This window comes from Ochotona princeps, chromosome 31 (assembly GCF_030435755.1).
Source record: "Ochotona princeps isolate mOchPri1 chromosome 31, mOchPri1.hap1, whole genome shotgun sequence".
NCBI lineage: Eukaryota > Metazoa > Chordata > Mammalia > Lagomorpha > Ochotonidae > Ochotona > Ochotona princeps.
Genome location: NC_080862.1, coordinates 13554141 through 13575872, shown reverse-complemented (window position 1 = coordinate 13575872; position 21732 = coordinate 13554141). Strand labels below are relative to the sequence as shown.

At 43.1% G+C, this 21732-nt stretch overlaps 1 protein-coding gene across 1 annotated transcript in view; it reads left to right on the top strand.

Moving 5' to 3' along the window:
- Positions 1-1303: 1303 nt before the first annotated feature.
- The window catches only part of LOC101532669 (integrin beta-1-like), a 34877-nt gene continuing 14448 nt past the window's right edge, over positions 1304-21732 (top strand). Inside the window, 6 exon segments of the mRNA XM_058657309.1 lie at positions 1304-1444; positions 4179-4260; positions 8064-8290; positions 9851-10006; positions 17818-18065; positions 20902-21057. Coding sequence (XP_058513292.1) covers positions 1378-1444; positions 4179-4260; positions 8064-8290; positions 9851-10006; positions 17818-18065; positions 20902-21057 — 936 coding nt within the window. The 5' untranslated portion in view covers positions 1304-1377.

The following is a 21732-nucleotide window of genomic DNA, read 5'->3' as shown; positions in this document are numbered from 1 at the left end:
ATTAGTTTGCTTGTGTTTAGTAAAAATTGATTTTAAGAACAAGTAAATCATTTGTCACTATGTAACCACATGCACTGCCATCTGTGGAGTTCCTGGCTTTAGCCAGGTGACTGCAGGTTTCAGTGAGTAATGATTGTTGAAAATGTTTTCCTTAGGATTGTTTTTTGTATTCTCTTAATCATAGTGTAAAAATGAAACAAGTGGATATTGTGCAAAAGCTTGTGATGATTTGTGTATAAATAAAGAAGGCAGCTCTTCTGAGTTGTCCATTATGAGCATCAAGCCATAGTGGTCCGTGTCTTATCTCTTCTTCTTACAGTCTCGCCGATCCACGCATCCTTTGCAAGCTCTCAGTCAGCTGGAGCAGGTCTCCGGCAAGGGAGAACATTGGTCTTGGAGTTCAGTTAGCTCTTTGTTACTGGCCAAAACTTACCAACAAACAAGATTGATTGTTTTCATTAAAAAGCAATGTGACAAATGAACATGTGAGCACGCATGTGTTGTCTTCTATGGTGCTGTCTACACACACACACACACACACACACACACACACACCCTGCTGTATTCTGTGGTGTTATCTCTTCTCCAGGGGTCTTGCTTGGTGGTTCATATGCTGTCACTTCTGCTTTCCTCTTGTGTCTGTGTGTCCACTGTGTCCTGTGAATGTGGTGGCGTCCTGTCCTTTTTCCAGCTGAGTATCCACTGCTCTGATGCACTTCCTTGTCTCCTCTTGTTAGTGTCCTGGATGGGAAGCAGAGCTGATGGGATTAGAACTAGCACCCATATGGGATCCTGGCCCCTGCAAAGTGAGGTCTTTAGCTGCTAGGCTCTCTTGTGCTGGCCCCAGAGACTGTGGCTTTTTAAAAGAATTGTTTTGCCTAATTTTCAGACCTGCAAAATGTAGAGAATTAATATTTTAATTATTTTACCCACATCTAATTAAAAAAAAATTGATGGGAACTCAGATGCAAAAATTTATTTGGGACCTTCTGCAGGTTTGTTGATTTTGGCCTGCAGAGGATGAAAACTCTTGAATAGTTGCAGAGGGGCCATCCGGATCAGGATTTGTTTGCTCACACTGAGCAAGGTGACCATGCCTAGTGCTCTGACTAGGCCTCTGGGTCCTCCCCTGGAGTTAGGAGAGCCTTGATGCTGTTGGAGGACACCCGGCACTGTTAAAGGTTAAGATGCCTCTGAGAGAAATGCCAGAATGCTTCCTTGGGTGTGGCATGAAAGTTATTGTGCTAGTGGGGGAGGGGCTGACAATGGCTATGAAGGTTTATAAAGTCAGGAGATGGACTGGAACATTTTGTACTAAATGCATTTTCATTTATTACTTTTTTTTTGGTATAATGATACACATTTTTAAAATTTCAGATGCATTTACAACTGATGTTCTGCATTGGACTGATCGGTTCAATTTACTGTGTGTTTGGCCAAACAGGTAAAAGAAAGTTTTCTCAACTTTTCATTCTGGTACTGGTGTTTTGTTTTGTTTTGTTTTGCTTTTAAATATTTATTTGAAAGCCATAGTAGGAAAAAGGGTGGGAGAGTGAATGTTCTTCAATCCACTGGTGTTCTTCAACTCCCCAAGTGGCTGCAGAGCCACGGCTGTGCCCAGCCTGAATCCTGGAGCTTCATCCGGATCTCCTGTGAGGTCACAGAGGCTCAGGTACTCAGGCCATTCTCTGCTGCTTTCCCAGGCGTGTTAGCAAAGACTAGATCAGAAATGGAGCGGCGGGACTTATATCTCACATGGAACGCCAGTGTGTGGCAGATGGTGGCCAACCTGCCATTCCATGATAGCAGCCTCTTGTTTTCACTCTTGACCGGGGCTACTGGAGAAAACTCAAGTCCAATGTTGCCACTCTCCTGGAAGTCCCACAGTGACACCATGTCCTCAGACTGAAGGGCAAGGGGCCTCCGTGGCCAAGCTGCCCCCACTCCAGTCCTGTTGTCTGGCTAAAGGCTGAGCTTACAAGCATGGATTGGACAGGAATGGCTGAGTGTGCAGAGAAGTCCCGGCAGGTAACATGTCTACAAGTAGATCATGATCTGTTTGTTCCTGTATGGAGTCCAGCCCAGGAGCAGTGCCTTGCTGCATGTAAAAGTAGTGGGAGGCTCCATCAGGGAAAACATGTTGGCCTACGTGGATTACACAAAATTACCAATGACAGCAAGGAAAACCGTATGTTTTGGAATGTGATAAATCATACTAGAAATTAAACAGGTTTATACCTTAAGTAATGTGAACAGAAATCAATAAAAACAATAAATGTGACAGTTGAAAAATTTGCAAGCAAACACAGAACTTAAAAAATAAGTGACCAGTAAACATGAATAATTGAAGCCTTAAATAACTTAACAGTTTGATGCTTTCTTTATGCCTCGTAGTAAAATTATAATACACTTTTACATTGTATTTTGTTTGAGAGGCAGAGATAGAGTCAGACAGGCATAACTGAGTTCACATGTGCTGTTCTACCACCCAAACTCCCACAACAGCAGGAGCTGGACTGTGGCTGATGCCCAGAGGAAAATCCAGGTACTCAGTGTGGGTTCAACTCAAGTAGTTGAACCATCACCACTGTCTATCAGTATGGGACATGCGTGTTTTAACCACTAGACTCAGTGTCCATCGAGGAGTAACATTTGCGACATTAAGTACTTGGTATTGGAGGTTTGGTGAAATGGTGTTAATACATGGCATGTGAGAATATTAATAGGTATATTACTTGAGCAGAAATTAGAATGTATTGAGAAGTGTGAAAACATTAATATAATGTTTAGTACGTCCCCCTTTTGGAATGTCCAGTGTGTATATTAGATATAAGTGGTTGAAATGGCTGCTGTGGTGTAGCAGGTTCAGCAGTTGCTTCAGAACCTATATCCCTTGTTGGAGTGCCTATTTCAGTCCCAGCTATTACACATCTGGTCCAGCTTCCTGCTACTACATCTGAGAGAGAGCCAGTGATGGCACACATGCTTGGGCCCCTGCTGGATTCCTTGCTTCTGATCTCAGGCCTGGCCTAGTCCTGGCTGCTGTGGGACTTTGGGAGTCAACCAGCAGATGGAAGAGCTCTATTTTTCCTCTCTCTCTCTCTCTATGGCTTTCATATAAATAAGTAAACATTAAAAAAAACAACAAAGCAAAAACAGTTCCAGAGTGCATGGATAAATGTGTGTGTCCACAATATGTGCGTGTGTGCATGTGCAAAGCACTGTGTATGAGTGTGGTATGTGTGTAGAAAAGTGTAGTGTGTTGTATATGTGTGCTGGACATATGTGTATATGTACAGTAATTATGTGCCCTTGCATGGAGTCTGCACATATGAACAAGCATATGTATTGCTTACACACATGGAATTGTCCCAACATTAAGTAGGATATATTCAAGTAATGAGAAGCTCCATAATAATTACAAGGTATGTTATTGAAGAATTTGTAATCACACAGCAAACTACTTAAAAAGTGGCATATTAAATGCTGTGCAAATTGTGTCATCAGCTTCACTTGAATGGACTATGTGTGCTTGCTTCCCTTGTCTGCTCAAGACAACAGCTGGAAAGAAATAGGTGGCAGGGGTGCAGTGGTTATCTGGTAGTGGTGTAGATGACTTTTTTGTATTTATGGTTTTATGAATTTTTCAAATTTTCTGTGGATGAGAACATGTGAAGTTAATAATAGGGAAAGACATAACAGCCAGTCCATCCTGTGTTTAGTGTATGAGAGGCATGCTGCTCCTTAGGCAAGTTCAGAGACATTTAAGGACACACTGAACAGACCAGAAGCCCTGGGTTATGGATTGGATCAGTGAGCACCTCAGTGGCTTCATATTCCTAAAGGTAGGTCCCCAGGGGTCATTTTGGATAAGTGTTAGCCCTTTACCTGATTGTAAGAAAGTATAGGGCATTTGTGACCATCCCAAATGACAAAGTTTGAAATTTGTGCCTTTGAACACAAGGATGTAAGTGTACAGAAGGTACCTGGCTTTCATATGGAAAACAAGGAAGACAACTGTTCTTCCATGGCTTGCAGTACCACTTCTGGGGTCGGTCAGTGCCTACAGTTTGATAACTGTCATGCTCACTCACACAGCGTCACTTGTTTTATTGATCCTATTTCATTGTATTCTCTCTGCAACTTCATGGAAAATGTTCTGTTCATTTTCTTGACAGATGAAAATAGTTGTATAAAAGCCAATGCTAAATCCTGTGGAGAATGCATACAGGCAGGCCCCAGTTGTGGGTGGTGCATGAATTTGGTAAGTAGATAGCTTCCTGTTTAAAATCTGCAGTCCTCAGGTTCCTGATGTGTATTATATAATATGTGATGGCCAAGAACTATGCCATTCAGCATAGCAGCCCATGGGCCCTGAGACTGTGGGGCTCTGACTTTTAAGGCTGCTCAAGCTAGTAAAGTTTGTCTGCACCAAGGCTTACTTTTCTGTTTCCACAAACTTCTTGCAATACCCTTGTTTGGGTGTTAGAAATTGAAAATTGCTATAAGTTTCAAATATATATTGTACTTTAAAACTTAGTATAAAAGAATCATTCATAATGTTGAAATAATGTCATTTTGAATGTATGCATATTTTGCATATTTTAACATGTAATTTTAGAGTTAATTTTCCTTTTTTTTTGTTGTGAATGCTGGATAGGTTTAGAACATGTGTGATTCACCTTTAGGACATGTGTCATATTTGTATTGGGTAACTTTTCAAAGTAATTAAGCTGTTCGTTATAACTTTTCTGGTGTGTGTGTGTGTGTGTGTGTGTGTACAAATTAACCTTCCCAGTGAAGTCTGAGTTAAAATAATATAGAATTGATTTGTGTCCTTAAGAACATGCTGTGGTTGGCATTTGGATTCTACCCCTTCTGTCATTTTTAACCCTTTCCTTGCATAGGCCCTATTATCAGAACAGGAGGTAGGGAGGCCAGATCAGAAGTCAAGCAGTTTATTCACAGAATAAACAACTAATATCAGAACATAAAAGCATAATTTTTTATCAGGCATTTGGACCTACATTTTAATACCCATTTGCTTGTTTTTGTTGCCATAGCTGCTCACATAATCAGATTTGTGGTTTGACCATGGAAGAACATTGAGAAACTTTTGTTTCTTTACAGAATTTTCCTGTTGACACTTGGTGTTCTCTTGAGAATGGTTTGCAGGTTGTATTGGGAATACACGATGTGGGCTTGAGTGGGAGGCAATTGCAGGGACATCAACTGCCCTCTGGGTCTAGCACAGAGCTTGCCTGACTGAGGAAGTGGAGGTGATGCTTGCTGTGCAATGGGATTCACTCAGGCCTGGGATGTTCCTAAAAATTTAGCTTCAGAATTTTGGGACATACTTTTTTTTTTTAAAGGAAGTTTTTTTCCAAATTTGTTTACTGCTAGGGACTAACAAGTTTTGAGAATCAATGTTCACCTACTGGTATTGCCCTACTCCATTTAAACAGTCTCCTATTCATTTACTAGATACAGCTCATACAAATGTACCCTGTTTTTGGCAATACAGAAATGCTGTATTTGTTTTTGTTTTCTATTAAGAGAAAATGAAACAAGATGCTTTTCTTCCTCTCTCCACCTTTGTAAGTTATCTCTGTGATGGAAAAAGGAATATCACTTTTTCCTTTGTGGCTTCCCACCCTGGGGAGATGTCTGCTTCCTCTAAGTGTTACTTGGCAGATGCCCTCCTACTTCCCTCGGGTTTCCCTTCTCACTTTGACTCTTCCATCTTTGCGGCACTGGCAAGGCCAATTTCTTCTGTGTAAAATCTCAAAAAAGGATTTCTATTTTCCTGATAGGATCTCATTGATAGAGAAAATAAATCCATATTTTTATTTCACAATGCCTCAAGTGCTTTAAGTAGACACTGTGAAATGGGGGACATTTGGGATGTTCTCTAATCCCTCTTTTTTTTATTAATTATTTTGCATTATGTGACAGTTTCATAGGCTCTGGGAATCTCCCCACCCCTCCCCATACCCCTCCCTCCTAGTGGATTCCTCCACCTTGATGTAGCATTACAGTTCAAATTCAATCAAGATCCTTTCCTTGCAAACGTATATCAGGCATAGAGTCCAGCTACTTATTGTCCAGATGGGTTGAACAGCTTCTTGGGGAGACCATTTCTGGTCCGAAGTTAGAGCTGGTGGAATATCATCCCAGTCAATTAAGAGTCCCAATATAACATCAACAGCAATTTGTAACATTATGGAATTGACATGGTTTTGAGTAACCAGTATGATTAAAAACTCTTTCAGAATGTGTTCTTGAAATGTGTGAATTGACTGACACATGGGAAAGTATAATCCCCACCTAGATTTTGTGCTTTGGGTCAGGAGCTATTTCAGAGCTGAAGCTTTAGTCCCAGCTTTGAGCCATTTGTATCTTGGTGGTCTCTCCCAGCTGTTTCTCAAATGTGCCCTCAGCAGTGTTGTGTTTCACTTGAACATTTATGAAGTCATTGGTTTTTTTTGTTTGTTTGTTTTTATTTGAAAGCCATAATTAGAGACAGGGAGAGATGTTGCATTCCATTGGCTCATTCTACAAATGGCAGCTGCAGTCAGGATCCCAGAGCTTCTTCAGGTTTTCCATGTTGGTGCAGATACCTACGTACTTGGGCTATCTTCTGCTTGCTCAGATGTGTTAGCAGGGAGGTGGATCAGAAGTGGGCAGCTGAGTTTTGAGCTGGTGCCCATATGGGATGCCTACAGCATAGGCTTTACCTGCTGTGACACAGTGCTGGCCCCTGCTTATTCTTTACATTTGAGAATGTATCTTCACTCATACTTTATGTAAAAGTCATGAAATTGGTGCAGAAGAATAGATACGATTATCATGCCCTTACCTTTCCCTCCGTTTTCATATTTCACAAAATACTTAAGTTACTTCAGAGTGTGACCGAGAGCTGTAATCTGCCAGCTCCTTGCCCAAATCCCTGTAATCATCAAGACTGGGCTGCACTGCAGCTGGAAGCTGAGAACTTAATCTGGGTCTCCCATGGAAGGTTTAGGCCATCACCTGCCACCTCCCCCAGAGTCTGCATTAACAGGAGATGGGAATCGGAAGCTAGAACCAGGCATGTCAGTGTGAGATGTGGGCATGTTATTCAATAGACAGAATTCCTGCTCTTGCAAAATATTTTGATTTAAATCATTTGTAAACACTTAAAATGATAGCCAATACTTAGAAACAATTTCTGACTCTCAGGAATACTTAAATCAGTGATTAAGTTCTTAGTCTCATTTTTGAAGCAACCATCACTAACTGAGATGTGTTTATGCTGCTGTGCTTTTCCTTAACTTACAGTTAAACTCCAAAAGTTGTGCTGAGGGAGGTGCTGTGGGATTTTGTAAAGACACTGCTAGGGGAAATTCTGGGAAACTGCCTGATGCTTGGGTATGTAGGCTACCAGTTTCTGTCGACTGTATTCAACACATGGTTTCACTGAGAAGTTTATTTTTTGAATTCACAAATGGAACATTTGAAATAAACACTTATGTCAGTTCTTGAAAGAGGTGATACTTTCTCTGGAATGATTTGTTTTTATTTTATTTTTTTAAAGATTTATTTATTTTATTACAAAGTCAGATATACAGAGAGGAGGAGAAACAGAGAGGAAGATCTTCCACCCGATGATTCACTCCCCAAGTGAGCCGCAACGTGCCGGTGAGCCGGTCTGAAGCCAGGAACCTGGAACCTCTTCCGGGTCTCCCACGCGGGTGCAGGGTCCCAGTGCATTGGGCCGTCCTTGACTGCTTTCCCAGGCCACAAGCAGGGAGCTGGATGGGAAGTGGAGCTGCCGGGATTAGAACCAGTGTCCATATGGGATCCAGGCACGTTCAAGGTGAGGACTTTAGCTGCTAGGCCACGCCGCCAGGCCCATGATTTTTTTTTTTTTTTTTTTTTTTTTTTATAATCCATTTTATCAGGCCCATGATTTTGTTTTTAAGTGACAACTTTGATGATTTGAGTGAAGGGAGTGCTTTATTTACAGGAGAGGAGTGAGATATGTCATATGTCCCCCTTTTACTTATGTTTTCATGTGTTCTTTACACCTTTCTACAAGAAGGAATGCATACTTCTGCACAGTGTAATGATTTAGAGGCCTTGAAAAAGAAAGGCTGCCATCCAGATGGCATAGAGAATCCCAGAGGTTCCACAGCCATCAAGAAAAACAAAAATGTCACCAACCGTAGCAAAGGAACAGCAGAGAAGCTGCAGCCCAAAGACATCACTCAGATCCAGCCACAGCAGCTGGCTCTGCAGCTGCGATCAGGTGAGACCCAGCCCTCTGCCTCCTGCTCTGCCTCAGCCTCCATGGAGGCCCTCAGACTAGCCAGTCAGAATGGCAATTCTCTTTTTTTTTTTTTTTTTTTTTTTGGATTTATTCATTTTATTACAGCCAGATATACAGAGAGGAGGAGAGACAGAGAGGAAGATCCTCCATCCAATGATTCACTCCCCAAGTGAGCCGCAACGGGCCGATGCATGCCGATCCGAAGCCGGGAACCTGGAACCTCTTCCGGGTCTCCCACATGGGTGCAGGGTCCCAATGCATTGGGCCATCCTTGACTGCTTTCCCAGGCCACAAGCAGGGAGCTGGATGGGAAGTGGAGCTGCCAGGATTAGAACCGGTGCCCATATGGGATCCCGGGGCTTTCAAGGCGAGGACTTTTAGCTGCTAGGCCACGCTGCAGGGCCCCAAATGCACAATTCTTAAGATTTTCAAAAGGACAATACTAAATTTTGTCTAAGATCAAATAAGTTCTTGCAAACATTCAGCAAGTATTAATTTGACTTTCTGGATTTCACAAGTGTTTATTCACTTTCTATTCCATAATATAAAAGTAACATTTTAATGTGTTCTTTCTGTTGTTGTTCTAAAAAATTACTGGAGTTCTACTATCTGTGGCAGTGCTGGAACTTAAGAAACATTGTGTATTGTCTCTGGAAGCATTGCCTTTGTGAGCAACCCTCCACCCATTTCCCCACATCCACGCCCAGTCTGCTGCAGCACACCTGCTGCTCAGTCTGACACACCACAGCCCGTGGATCCTGTCGGGACTCTCTAGCCCCTCTGTACCCAGCAGAGCAGCGTGCTTTCTCCAGAACATGGCTCCTGACTGCTCTCATCTTCACCAACGCTTTCCAGGCTGCTTTTTGTGACTTTCTATTCCCCCCACCCCTTTTGCAATCCACTTGACAGAGTGGTTTTCCTTGAGATTTAACAATATTTGCTTGCTTTTCTCCTATCTGCCTACCAGGAGTTTCTTCAGACAGAATTTAACAGTGGTTCAACTAAACCTCTCATTCTCCTGTTTCTGGTAGGAAATGTGCCTGACATCTCTCTCTTCTTTTCCATCTTCATCATTTCAATTCATATCTTTGTCACCTCCCTGTTGAATTTTTCCTATTATTTGCTAACTAGCCTTTGTAACTATAATACAATTTAAAGACTTTTTTTTCCAAAAGTTTTCTAAAGTAAAAATAATATTTGGTAACTGACATGCATGTGGTGGCTTCCTGGGACCACCACCTGAGGTTTGTTAAAACTGCAATCTCTGTCTATCCTAAGTCAGTTACGAAACTTAATATTTGAGACACAAGTTACCTAGTGTGGTTTGGGCATGCTGTTTATTTCATCTTTGTACCTGCAAGGTCTCATGTGTGAAGCATTTGTTGAATGAAATTGAGTGTAGACTCAGTGAATTGTTTCTAGAAATCTCCTGTTTTTCTGATGTTCCGGCATTTCCCAGGGCAGTCAGAGCTGCTTGATTTTCTCATTTGCTCTTGATGCCTGGCACACTCATGTCGTTTCTGACCCATGTTTGCTCAGGAGAGCCACAGACGTTTACGTTGAAGTTCAAACATGTGGAGGACTACTGCCTCATGGATCTCTCCTACTCCATGAAGGACGACCTGGAAAACGTCAAGAGTCTGGGGACAGATCTGTTGAACAGGATGAGTTCAGTGATTTCAGACTTCCGACTCGGTAGGAATGTTGGGAAGATGAGTGGCTTTCGCCTGCACATGTCTTGGCAGGTTTCATTCTTGCTTCTCCAGCACATGCTTGGGAAATCAGTGGGCCAGCTTTTTGCTCTTCCTTCTGAAATGAAATGTCAGTCCTGTGCAAACCATCCCTCTGTCCCTCTGAGTGGTGCAGGTGATGAAATACATTCTGTCCTTACCTGCTGTAGCCTCGTCTCACCTCATACCAAGTGTGCCATTTTTTTGTGTGTGTGTGTATTTTTAAGATTTATTTATTTTTATTACAAAATTAGATATACAGAGAGGAGGAAAGGCAGAGAGGAAGATTTTCCATCCACTGATTCACTCCCCAAGCTGCCCCACCAACTGGAGCTGAGCTGATCCAGAGCCAGGAGCCAGGAGCTTCTTCCAGGTTTCCCATGCTGGTGCAGGGTCTCAAGGCTTTAGGTCATCCCAGACTGCTTTACCAAGTTACAGGCAGGAAGCTAAATGGGAAGTGGGGCTGCCAGCATTAGAACCGACGCCCATATGGGATCCCTGCATGTGCAAGGCGGACTTTAGCCACTAGGTTATCATGCCGGGCCCTGTATTTTGTGTGTTTTTTTTGTTTTTGTTTTTGTTTTTATCATAAAACATTTATTTTTGGAGAACTTTAAATGTGTCATGTCTAAATTAACTCTTTTTTTTTTTAATTTTATTTTAAATTCATTAATTACATTGTATTATGTGACACAGTTTCATAGGTACTGGGATTCCCCCCACCCCTCCCCAAACCCTCCCACCATGGTGGATTCTTCCACCTTGTTGCATAACCACAGTTCAAGTTCAGTTGAGATTCCCCCATTGCAAGCATATACCAAACATAGAGTCCAGCATCTTATTGTCCAGTCAAGTTCAACGGCTTCTTAGGTATACACTCTCTGGTCTGAAGACAGAGCCAGCAGACTATCATCCTGATCAATTAAAAGCTCCAACATACCATCAGCAAAAATTTACATCACCATGGAATTAATTGACATAGTAATGAGTAACCAATATGGTAAAAGTAAATGCGATTTCTTATCCACCTTCTGTGACCACCTCATTGACATTTCAATTTTGGTTTATACACAACATATAACATTCATAACATAACTTGTCATACATAACATCGTGTCATCTTAAATTAAGGCAAACATGTGGTATTTAACCTTTTGGGATTGGCTCATTTCCCTTAGCATTATGGTTTCCAGTTTGGCCCATTTGGCCACAAAGAACTGCATTTTGTTTTTTTTAATAGCTGAGTAGTATTCCATGGAGTAGATGAACCATAGCTTTCTTATCCAATCCTCTGCTGATGGGCATTTTGGCTGCTTCCATGTTTTTGCAATTACTGATTGTGCTGTTATGAACATAGGAGTGCATGCTGGTTTCTCATAAAACAAGTGTTCTGGATATATTCCTAGGAGTGCTATTGCCGGGTCATACGGTATGTTGTATTTGAGTTGTTTGAATGTTCTCCATACTGATTTCCATAGAGGCTGTACCAGCCTGCAGCCCCACCAGCAGTGGAGTAGGGTTCCCTTATCCCCGCAACCTTGCCAACAAGTGTTGTTGGTGCTTTTATTCATGTGGGCCAGTCTTACTGGCGTTAGGTGGTACCTCATTGATGTTTTAATTTGGATTTCCCTTATTGCCAGGGAACTTGAGCATTTTTTCATATGTTTATTTGCCATTTGGGTTTGTTCCTTTGTGAAGTGTTTGCCCATTTCCCGTGCCCATTTCTTGAGTGGCTTGTTTGTTTTGACATTTTGGTTGTTTTGTAGCTCTTTGTATATTCTGGAGATCAGCCCTCTATCACCTAAGTCGTGTGCGAAGATCTTCTCCCATTCTGTGGGTTGCCTTTTTACTTTGTTGATTGTTTCTCTAGCTGTACAGAAGCTTCTTAGTTTGATGAGGTCCCAATTGTTTATTTTGGTCTTGATTTCTACTGCATTTGGAGTCTTTTTTAGGAAGTGAGGGCCTACCCCTAAGTGTTCCAGTGTGTTTCCAACATTTTCTTCCAAAAGTTTGAAGGTTTCTGGATGTAGGTTTAGGTCTTTTATCCATTTGGATTTGATCTTAGTATATGGTGAGAGATGTGGGTCTATCTTTTTGTTTCTGCAGGCTATCAACCAGTTGTCCCAACAGCATTTATTGAACAGACCTTCCCATTTGCCTGGGTTGTCGTTTGTCTTTTTGTCAAAGATTATTTGGCTGTATTTTTGTGGGTTCCCATCTGGTGTTTCTATTCTGCTCCATTGATCTTCTTCTCTATTTTGTTGCCAGTACCAGGCTGTTTTGATAACCACTGCCCTATAGTATGTCCAGAGGTCCGGAACTGTGATTCCCCCTGCTAACTTCCTGTTCTTGAGAATGGTTCTAGCTATTCGTGGTTTTTTGTGTTTCCAGATGAACCTTTGAATCATTGTTTCCAGATCTGTGAAGAATGTTTTGGGCAATTTGATTGGGATTGCGTTGAATGTATATATTGCTTTTGGCAGTATAGACATTTTAATGATATTAATTTTACCTATCCAGGAGCATGGGATGTTACTCCATCTTTTGAGATCTTGTTCAATTTCTTTTTTAAGTAGTTTGTAGTTTTCTTCAAATAGGTCTCCTACATTTTTGGTTAGGTTAATTCCCAGATACTTCATGCTTTCCTTTGTTACTTTGAATGGTATCTTGCTGGTTAGATCTTTTTCCAACTTGGGGCTGTTAGCATACACTATGGCTGTTGATTTTTATTCATTAATTTTGTACCCTGCCACTCTACCGAACTCTCGTATAAGTTCTAGTAGTCTCTGTGTTGAGCCTTTTGGCTCTTCCATATAAAAAATCATGTCATCTGCATATAGTGAAAGCTTGACTTCTTCATTTCCCATTTGGATTTCTTTGATTTCTTTTTCTTGTCTTATGGCCTCAGCGAGTACCTCTAGAACTATGTTGAAAAGCAGCGGAGAAAGCGGACATCCCTGTCTTCTTCCAGATCTCAGTGGGAAGGGTTCCAGTTTTTCTCCATTCAGTATGATGCTGGCATTGGGTTTTTCATATATTGCTTTGATTATGTTGTGGATTTTTCCATCTATGCCTACCTTGGTTAGGGTCTTTAGCAGAAAGTTGTGCTGAATTTTGTCGAAAGCTTTTTCTGCATCTATTGATACTATCATGTGATTCTTGTTTTTCAGCTTTTGGATGTGGTGTATCACATTTATGGATTTTCGAATGTTGAACCATCCCTGCATTCCAGGGATGAATCCTACTTGATCTGGATGAATGATCTGTCGGGTGTGTTTTTGAATTCTGTTGGCTAGGATTTTGTTGAGAATCTTAGCATCAATGTTCATCAAAGAGATAGGTCTGTAGTTTTCTTTCTCTGTAGGATCTCTGCCCGGTTTTGGGATTAAGGTAATGTTGGCTTCATAGAATGAGTTTGGAAGGGTTGCTTGCTTTTCTATTGTTTTGAAGAGTTTGTAGAGGATTGGGGTTAGTTCTGTTCGGGATGTTTTGTAGAATTCTGTAGTGAAGCCGTCTGGGCCTGGGCTTTTCTTTGTTGGGAGGTCTTTAATCACTGATTCAATCTCTGCTTCAGGTATGGGTTTGTTCAGGTTGATTGTTGCCTCTGGGCTAAGTTTTGGCACGTGGTAGAAGTCTAAGAACTTTTCCATTTCTTGGTGGTCTTCTGATTTGTTGGAGTACAGTGCTTTGTAGTAATTTCTGATTATGTTCTTAATGGTTGTAATGTCTGTTGTTATGTTGCCTTTTTCATCTTTGATGCTGTTAATTCTTGCTTTCTCTTGTTTTTTCTTTGTCAGACGGGCCAGCGGGGTGTCTATTTTGTTTATCTTTTCAAAAAACCAGCTTTTTGATTCGTTGATTTTGTGTATGGTTTTTTTTATTTCTATCTGGTTGATTTCCTCCCTTGTTTTGATGATTTCTTGTTTCCTGTTGTGTGTGGGGCTCATCTGCTGCTGCTTTTCCAGTTCCTGGAGGTGTGTGGTTAGTTCCTGCATTTGGCGACTCTCTTGGGCCTTGACATGAGCTCCAATTGCGATGAGTTTACCCCGTAGCACTGCTTTGGCAGTGTCCCACAAGTTTTGGAATGTTGTATCAGAGTTTTCATTGGTTTCCATAAATTTTTTGATCTCATCTTTAATTTCTTCCCTGACCCATTGTTCGTTTAATAGCATATTGTTCAACCTCCAAGAGTTTCTGTATTTCCTTGGGCATTTTGAATTGCTGATTTCCAGTTTCATTCCGTGGTGGTCTGAGAGGGTACATGGTATGATTCCTATGTTTTTGAAGTTATTTAGATTTGCTTTGTGTCCTATCATGTGGTCGATCCTGGAGAAGGTGCCATGCACTGCTGAAAAAAATGTATAATCTGTGGTCTTAGGATAAAAAATTCTATAAATGTCTACCAAGTCTAGTTGTTCTAATGTTTGTATGAGCTCTGTTGTTTCTTTGTTGAGTTTTTGTTTTGTTGATTTGTCTATAGTTGTTAGCGGGGTGTTAAGATCGCCCACTATTATTGTGTGTGTATCTATGTCTCCCCTTAAGTCTGTAAGTAGTTGCTTCACGAAGCTAGGCACATTGGAATTAGGTGCATATATGTTCACGATTGTAATTACTTCTTGATGGATCAGTCCCTTCACCAATATATAATGTCCTTCTCTGTCCTTTTTGATGTCTGTCAGCTTGAAGTCTAGGTCATCTGAGATTAGAACAGCTACGCCAGCCTTTTTTTCTCGTCCATTGGCATGAAATGTCTTTTTCCATCCTTTCACTTTAAATTTCTTACACGATTTTCTGGTTAGATGTGTCTCTTGTAGGCAACATATAGTTGGGTGCTGTTTGATGATCCATTCCGTTAATCTATGCCTTTTGATTGGTGAGTTTAAGCCATTTGTGTTTAGAGATAATATTGACAGGAATTGGTTTTGGGCTGCCATGAGTGTAAGTGTGCAAGTGTGTATTTGCGACTATTAGAGTTCTTGATTGGTTGACTTTTCTTGTATGGATTTTAGTGGGGAGGTCTTCCCATTTGCCATCTTTGATTTTGGTTTGTATTTTTTCTTTCTGGGTTTAGCACCTTCCTGAGGAGATTTTCCAGAGCTGGTTTCGTGTTGATATATTCTTCGAGTTTCTCTTTACTGTTGAAGTATTTGATTTCATTCTCAAATATAAATGAGAGCTTTGCTGGGTACATTATTCTTGGTTGGCAGTTGTTTTGTTTCAGGATTTGATAGGTTTTACCCCATTCTCTCCTTGCTTGGAGCGTTTCTTCTGATAGGTCGGCTGTGATCCTGATTTCCCTTCCCCTGAAAGTAATCTTATCCTTTTTTCTTACTTGTCTTAGAATGGTTTCCTTGTATTCACTTGAAGGTAGCTTGAGGACCACATGTCTGGGAGACAATTTGTTTGGGTCGTATCTACTGGGGGTCCTTTGTCCTTCCTGGATTTGTGCTGGATTTATATTTCCAATATTCTGGAAGTTCTCCTGTATTATCTCATTGAGCACCCGTTGCAAGCCTGTCTCCTTTTCCACTCCTTCGGGAAGGCCTATTATTCTAATATTTGATTTTTTGAGGTTGTCTTTCATTTCCTGTATGGACCTATTGGCTTTCTCTAGATTTGTCTCCAACTGTTTGATGAGCTGCTGCCTTTCATTCTGATTGTCTTCCAATTCTGATATTCTGTCCTCTGCTGTGTTCATTCTGTTGGTTAGGCTTTCAATTTTGTGCTCTATATCGAGGATTCCCTTTTTGACTTGATTTATTTCTGCAGTGATATGGTTTTCGAATGCCTTAGACTCTTCCCAGCGCTTTTCACTCTCTCTGACGAATTTCATCATTAGCCTCTTAAAGTCCTTATCTGATAGTTCCTCTATGTCTTCATCTTGCATCTCAGATATTGAGATTAGTTTTTGGTTGTATTGGGAGGGAGTGCTTGATCTTTCCTCTGGGTCATTGCTTTTTCTGATACTTCTCCTCATTGTGTTTTTGCTTCTTTTTGTTTTGAGATTTTAGCGGTGATTCAGCTGAGCCGGCTCTGGTTTGGGGTCTCCTGCTGAGCCCAGCAGGTCTTACTGCCTGAGTCACCAGCTGCTTTCAGGGTCTGTAGATCACAGCCCCGAGCTGGGTCAGGAGGCTTTGTGGGCCAGCCCTAGTGCCAGGCTCCTTCCCCTGTGGCTCCCTCTCAAAGGCAGTGCCCTACAGATTCACTCTGCTGAGCCGCGCCTGGGCTTTGGGTCACAAGGCTAATACAGCGGGGGTCTCTGCCTCAGTGCTGAGCCGAGACTCTCCTTCAGGGCTTGAGGTTAGCACAGCAAGGGCTCCTGCTGCTGGGAGTCTAAAATCCCCAATCCTGGCCTGTGCTGGGCTGGAGATCTCTGCGGCCCCAGTGCCAAACTCGGAAGCGCTGCTCCGCTGAGGGCTGCAACACCGCAGGCAGGTCTTTCCGAGCGGGCTCCTGCTGGGAGAACCTGTTGGGCCAGTTCAGCTGAGCCCGCTCCAGTCCGGCCTCTCTAGCTGAGCCCAGCTGGGGAATCCGCCCTGAAGAAGCCACTTCCTCAGCTGCACTCTCTCAAGGGTGGAAGCGGATCTCTGAGAGGCACAGAGCCCCCACTAGTCTGCTCCTCTGCCCAGGACGTGAGGCCCTGTCGAGCGTTGCCTAGCCTCTGGGGCTCCGGGCGAGTCCAGCAACAAGATCCACGGACTCTCCCGCAGCCAGTCCACAGCTCAGAGCCGATACGGGGATCTCTGAGCCCCAGTCCCAGAGCGCCGCTCCTGTTCCCTCTGCACTCTCCCACAGCCGCTGAGCAGCGGGTAGGCAAGCCTCTGGGAAATCTCCCCTGCTTGTCCTCCACTTCTGCAGGGATAATGCACCCAAAGATCAGTCCAGTAGCCTCCTCTGGGGGCTCCTGCCTTCCAGGGGACTGGTGCCCCTGTCGGTGTGGGCGCCTATCCTTCCAGCCGCCTCTGTTTTCCCTGGGGCGGTTGAGCCTCTGCTGCCTTCCCCCTGCCTGGGATCGTGACTCACCACGTTTCTCGCAGCGTGCTGTATTTTCTTTCCTACTTTTTGCAGCTGTTCCTTCACGCTGTGTAGATCTTCTTGCTTTAGTGAACTCCAGTGACCTTCTCGCTCTTCTCCCTACAGTTTCGCGCCTCCTGGCCTGTTTCTCTGCTGGATCGGCTCCCCTCCTTCCCTACTCCACCCTACACCAGCTCTCTGCAGTCGGCCATCTTTTTCCAGACTGCCAAGTGTGCCATTTTGGAATGCTCCTCTTTCCAGCCCTTCCCTTTCCTGTGTGGTGGTCTCCAGATGCACCTCTTTTTGCAAGCTATTTCCAGCCCTTGCTCCACCTGGGGTACAGCAGCAGGGTGCTGGGAAGCCTTGACACCTCCTTGCAGCTGAAAAGCTGCCTTTAAAAATGAACTCTGTTTCAACAGAAACCGCGAGAGAATAGCATTTGGTTATAGTTCCATTGTCTTCAGTAAGCACAGATCTAGATCTAGGACCATGGAAATAGGAAATGGTCAGAATTCTAGAACCTTGATTCATTCATTCAGCATGGCAGTGTGAAGAACTGAGATGCAAGAAAGGCAGTGGGAAGGCAGAAGCTGGATGCATGGTCTGGTCCTTCTGTGCTGCTATAAGCACATGGTAAGGCACAGGGATGCATGTCTCTGTGTCACATGGAAAATTGGGCTTTCCATGGACATAGACATTGAGTCCATAGCAGCTTGTGTAGGGACCAGGGTTATTGCCTATTTGTATATCTATCTATTCTAGGGTTTGGCTCCTTTGTGGAGAAAACCGTGATGCCTTATATTAGCACCACACCTGCTAAGCTCAGGAACCCTTACACGAGTGAGCAGAACTGTACCAGCCTCTTCAACTGCAAGAATGTACTCAGCCTCATGGAGGATGGAACAGTGTTTAACAGGCTCGTCGGGCAGCAGCATATTTCCAGAAATCTGGACTCTCCAGAAGGTGGATTTGATGCCATCATGCAAGTTGCAGTGTGTAGGGGTGAGTGTGTTTGTGTTTTACTAGGGGATGTCACTTGTGTTACTTGTATAAATGTGAAGTGTGATTTTACTGTCCGCAGAAAAAGTGGCCTTATTTATTGTAGTGTTTAATTATCCCAGCAGAATCTAGTTATTAGCCCTTTAAATTGCCTTCAGCTACATGTGCCCTGTTTTTCCAGCTATAAATGCTTTCTGAAATTCCTTTAATCATTAATTCCCATTTAAAGCAGGCAAGCAGGCAGTGGCTTCAGTTCTGAGGTTGGTGCTCATCTGTGGCAGTGGCTGTCTTTGTTGCTGTCCTGGGTTTTAGTAGAGGCTTCATACTAGAGATAGATCAGTGCTGAGTGGCGTGTCACAGAGACTGTGAAAGGGCTTAGCTGCAGGAGTGTCTAGCTCTGGCTTTCTTTCCTCACTTGCTGATGCTGTCCCAGTGACCTTGTAAGCCTTGATTTGTAAGCTGGAAGAGAACATGCCTTCTAGAAGTGAGATAGCATTTTTAAAGTTTTAAAGTTTTGTTTTTGTTTTTGACTTTACAGAAAGAGGATGAAAGATGTCTAGAGCAGTTCTTCCATCCTCTGGTTCACTCCCCAAATGGTCACAATGGCTGGAGCTGAGCCGATGCAAAAGTAAGAGTTTCACCTGGGTCTCCCACATGGGTGCAGAGACCCAAAGGTCTGGGATTTCCTCTGCTGCTTTCCCAGGCCATAAGCAGAGATCAGAAATGCAGCAGCCAGAACAAAAACTGGCACCCTTGTGAAATGCCTGTGCCACAGGATGGCGGATTAGTGTGCTACACCACTGTGCCAGCCCCAAGATAGCATTTCTAATTGCAAGGTTCTCTGTGGTAGTGAGCTCATCTGTCCTGTCCCAGTATTGACATTGTATGTATCTGAGGGTTTTGAGATGAGACTAAGAATGAGCATTGGGCAGTAGATATAGGTTTTGTTTTTTTTTTAAATTTTTAAAGCTTTGTTTATTTCTATTGGAAGGCAGATTTACAGAGAAAAGGAAAGACAGAAGGATCATGCATCTGCTGGTTCACTCCCCAGTTGGCAGCAGTGACAGCACCTGAACCTATCTGAAGCCAGGAGTCTCTTCTTGGTCTCTCACATGGGTTACAGGATCCTAAGGCTTTAGGCCATCCTCCACTGCTTTCCCAGGCCATGAACAGGCAGCTGGATAGGAAGTGTAGTACCTGAGACAGAAATCAATGCCCATATGGGATGCCAGCACTTGCAGGCTGAGCATTCGCCAGTTGAGCCATTGTACCAGCACCTGGAGGCAGTTTTTCTTGAATGTTTGTTGTTGTCTGTTTTCCTCCTTGTATTACACCTATCCATGGAAGGCCTTTCTCTCAATCTCTCTTCCCTCCCTTCCTTCCTCCTTTACCCCTTTCGTCCCTTCCTCTCCCTCTTTCACCTTCCTTCTTTGTATTTGAAAGGCACAGCACCTGGGAGTTGGAGAGATTTGCCATCCACTGGTTCACTTCCCAAATGCCCATTACAGCCAGGGTCGGTGGGCAGGCTGATCCCCAGGAACCTGGAATTCCCAACTGGTTCTCCCACATGGGTGACAGAGACCCCCAAGTCCTGCCAAGACTTGACCCGGAAAGCTGGTTTGAAAGTGGGTTATCTTAGGTTTGTCCAGCTCTGGAGCAGCACCTTCCCTTAGGTGTCTCTCAGTGGTTATTTGTCGGTGAACTTTTACTCAGGTCTAATTGGTATCCAGGATAATGAGTACAGCATTATGGAGCAGTAAGAATTTTTCCACACTGTTGTTCCTAGACTGCTTAGTCTCTCCAGGGTTGCTGTAAATTTCGAGTACGGTAATTATTAAAGTATCAGCTAGCTCTCAAAAATAATAGCTAAGAAGTTATTAGTTTTGACTGCTTTTAAAGATTAGAAAATAGAATTTCAGCAATGTTTCATCTCATTTAGTTTCTAGTCATATACTTGAGCAGCCTTTTCTTTCCTTTTAATTTTTGTTTTATTTATGTGAAAGGCAGTTACAGAGTGGGGGATAGAGAGGTCTCTCAGCTGCTGGGTCACTCCCTGCATGGCTGCAACAGCCAGGGCTTGGCCAGACTATAAAGGAGTATCGATGTGGGGTGCCACAACACCGGCCATGTTTGAGCAGCCTTTTAACAATGCCTAAACCCGAAGGACCAAAGCACAGCAGCCACATGGTCATGGCTGTTGTCCATCTTCACCATGTTCACCATGTTTTCTGCTTTTGTAATGTAAAGGAGATGGACTTCTAGCATCAATGCAGTTCCTTGCATTTCTGGGATTGGATTCACAAAGGTACAAACAGTTAAATTTAGTACATTGAGACAAATAAAACGAATTTTAGAGAGAGCCTTTTAAGTTTGCTGTTGTTGAATTAGATAAGAAAAGTAAAGGAACAAATAAACAGTATTGATTGCTGAGTGGGTAGGCTTGAGCAGGCAAGTTCCTGGACTGTTAAGTTTTTCTGTAATGGAAGAGGGAGCCACTGCAGGAGCAGATGGTGTGGAAGATGGAGCGCATGTAGATGGATCATGGCAACAGTCGCAGGATGGCATGCTTTCACTCGGCAATTATTCTGTATGCCAAGCTCTGTGTCAGCTGCCAGAGAAAAGGATGATAAGCAAAACCTAAACCAGTTTTTATAAAGCAGAGATGGGGACAGCCAGGCAGAGGGATGATGCTGGGTGGGAGAAGTCTCAGTGGATGCTGCACTCTTGAGCATAAGCAGCAGCATTGAGAGTGAAGACGACCTAGAATCAGCAGGAGAGTGCATGAAAGCCACCAGATCTGTGCTCAGACCCCAGGGACGCTGTTTGAGCCTTGCCTTTCTCTTAAAGTCACTGATCAAATGGAGGAATGTCACCCGGCTGCTGGTGTTCTCCACGGATGCTGGCTTCCGCTTCGCTGGAGATGGGAATCTTGGTGGCATTGTTTTACCCAACAATGGACAGTGCCACCTGGAAAACAACATGTATACCATGAACTGCTATTATGTAAGTGTTGGTTTCTCACAGGGTGAATTGCAGTGCTTCCTCTGCACATTTGGTGGGTGACTGCATTGTGTGTTTCTCGGGGTTTGGTGATATGGTAACTTAAATGTACAGGGATGCTGGAGGCGCTGTTTGTGGGGAGTGACTTGAATCTGCTTCCTTCTGTGGAGTGAAGGTCTATGCCCGGGAAGCAGGGGCTGCCTAAGACACAATTTCACACCTGACTTGCCCTGTCTGCTTGCTGGAACACTTGGTTGGCAAGGTTGATGATTCATTCAAGCATTTTTTAATCTTAGTTGATTTTTTTTTTAAGATTTATTTTTATTGGAGAGGGAGAAATACAGAGTAGAGGAGAGACAGATACAGGAAGATCTTCTGTCTATTGATTCACTCCCTAAGTGGTGGCAATGGGTAGAGCTGAGCTAATTCAAAGCCAGGAATCAGAAGCTTCTTCCAGGTCTCCCATTGTGGATACAGAGTCTCAAGACTTTGGGTCATCCTCGACTGCTTTCCCAGGCCATAAGCAGGGAGCTGGATGGTAAATGGGGCCACCAAGATTAGAACTGGCATACGAATGGGATCCCAGTGCATTCAAGAGGACTTTAGGCACCAGGCTATTGTGCTGGTCCCTATTAGTTGATTTTTAAAGTAGGCATCTGCCTTCACTGAAAATATTGT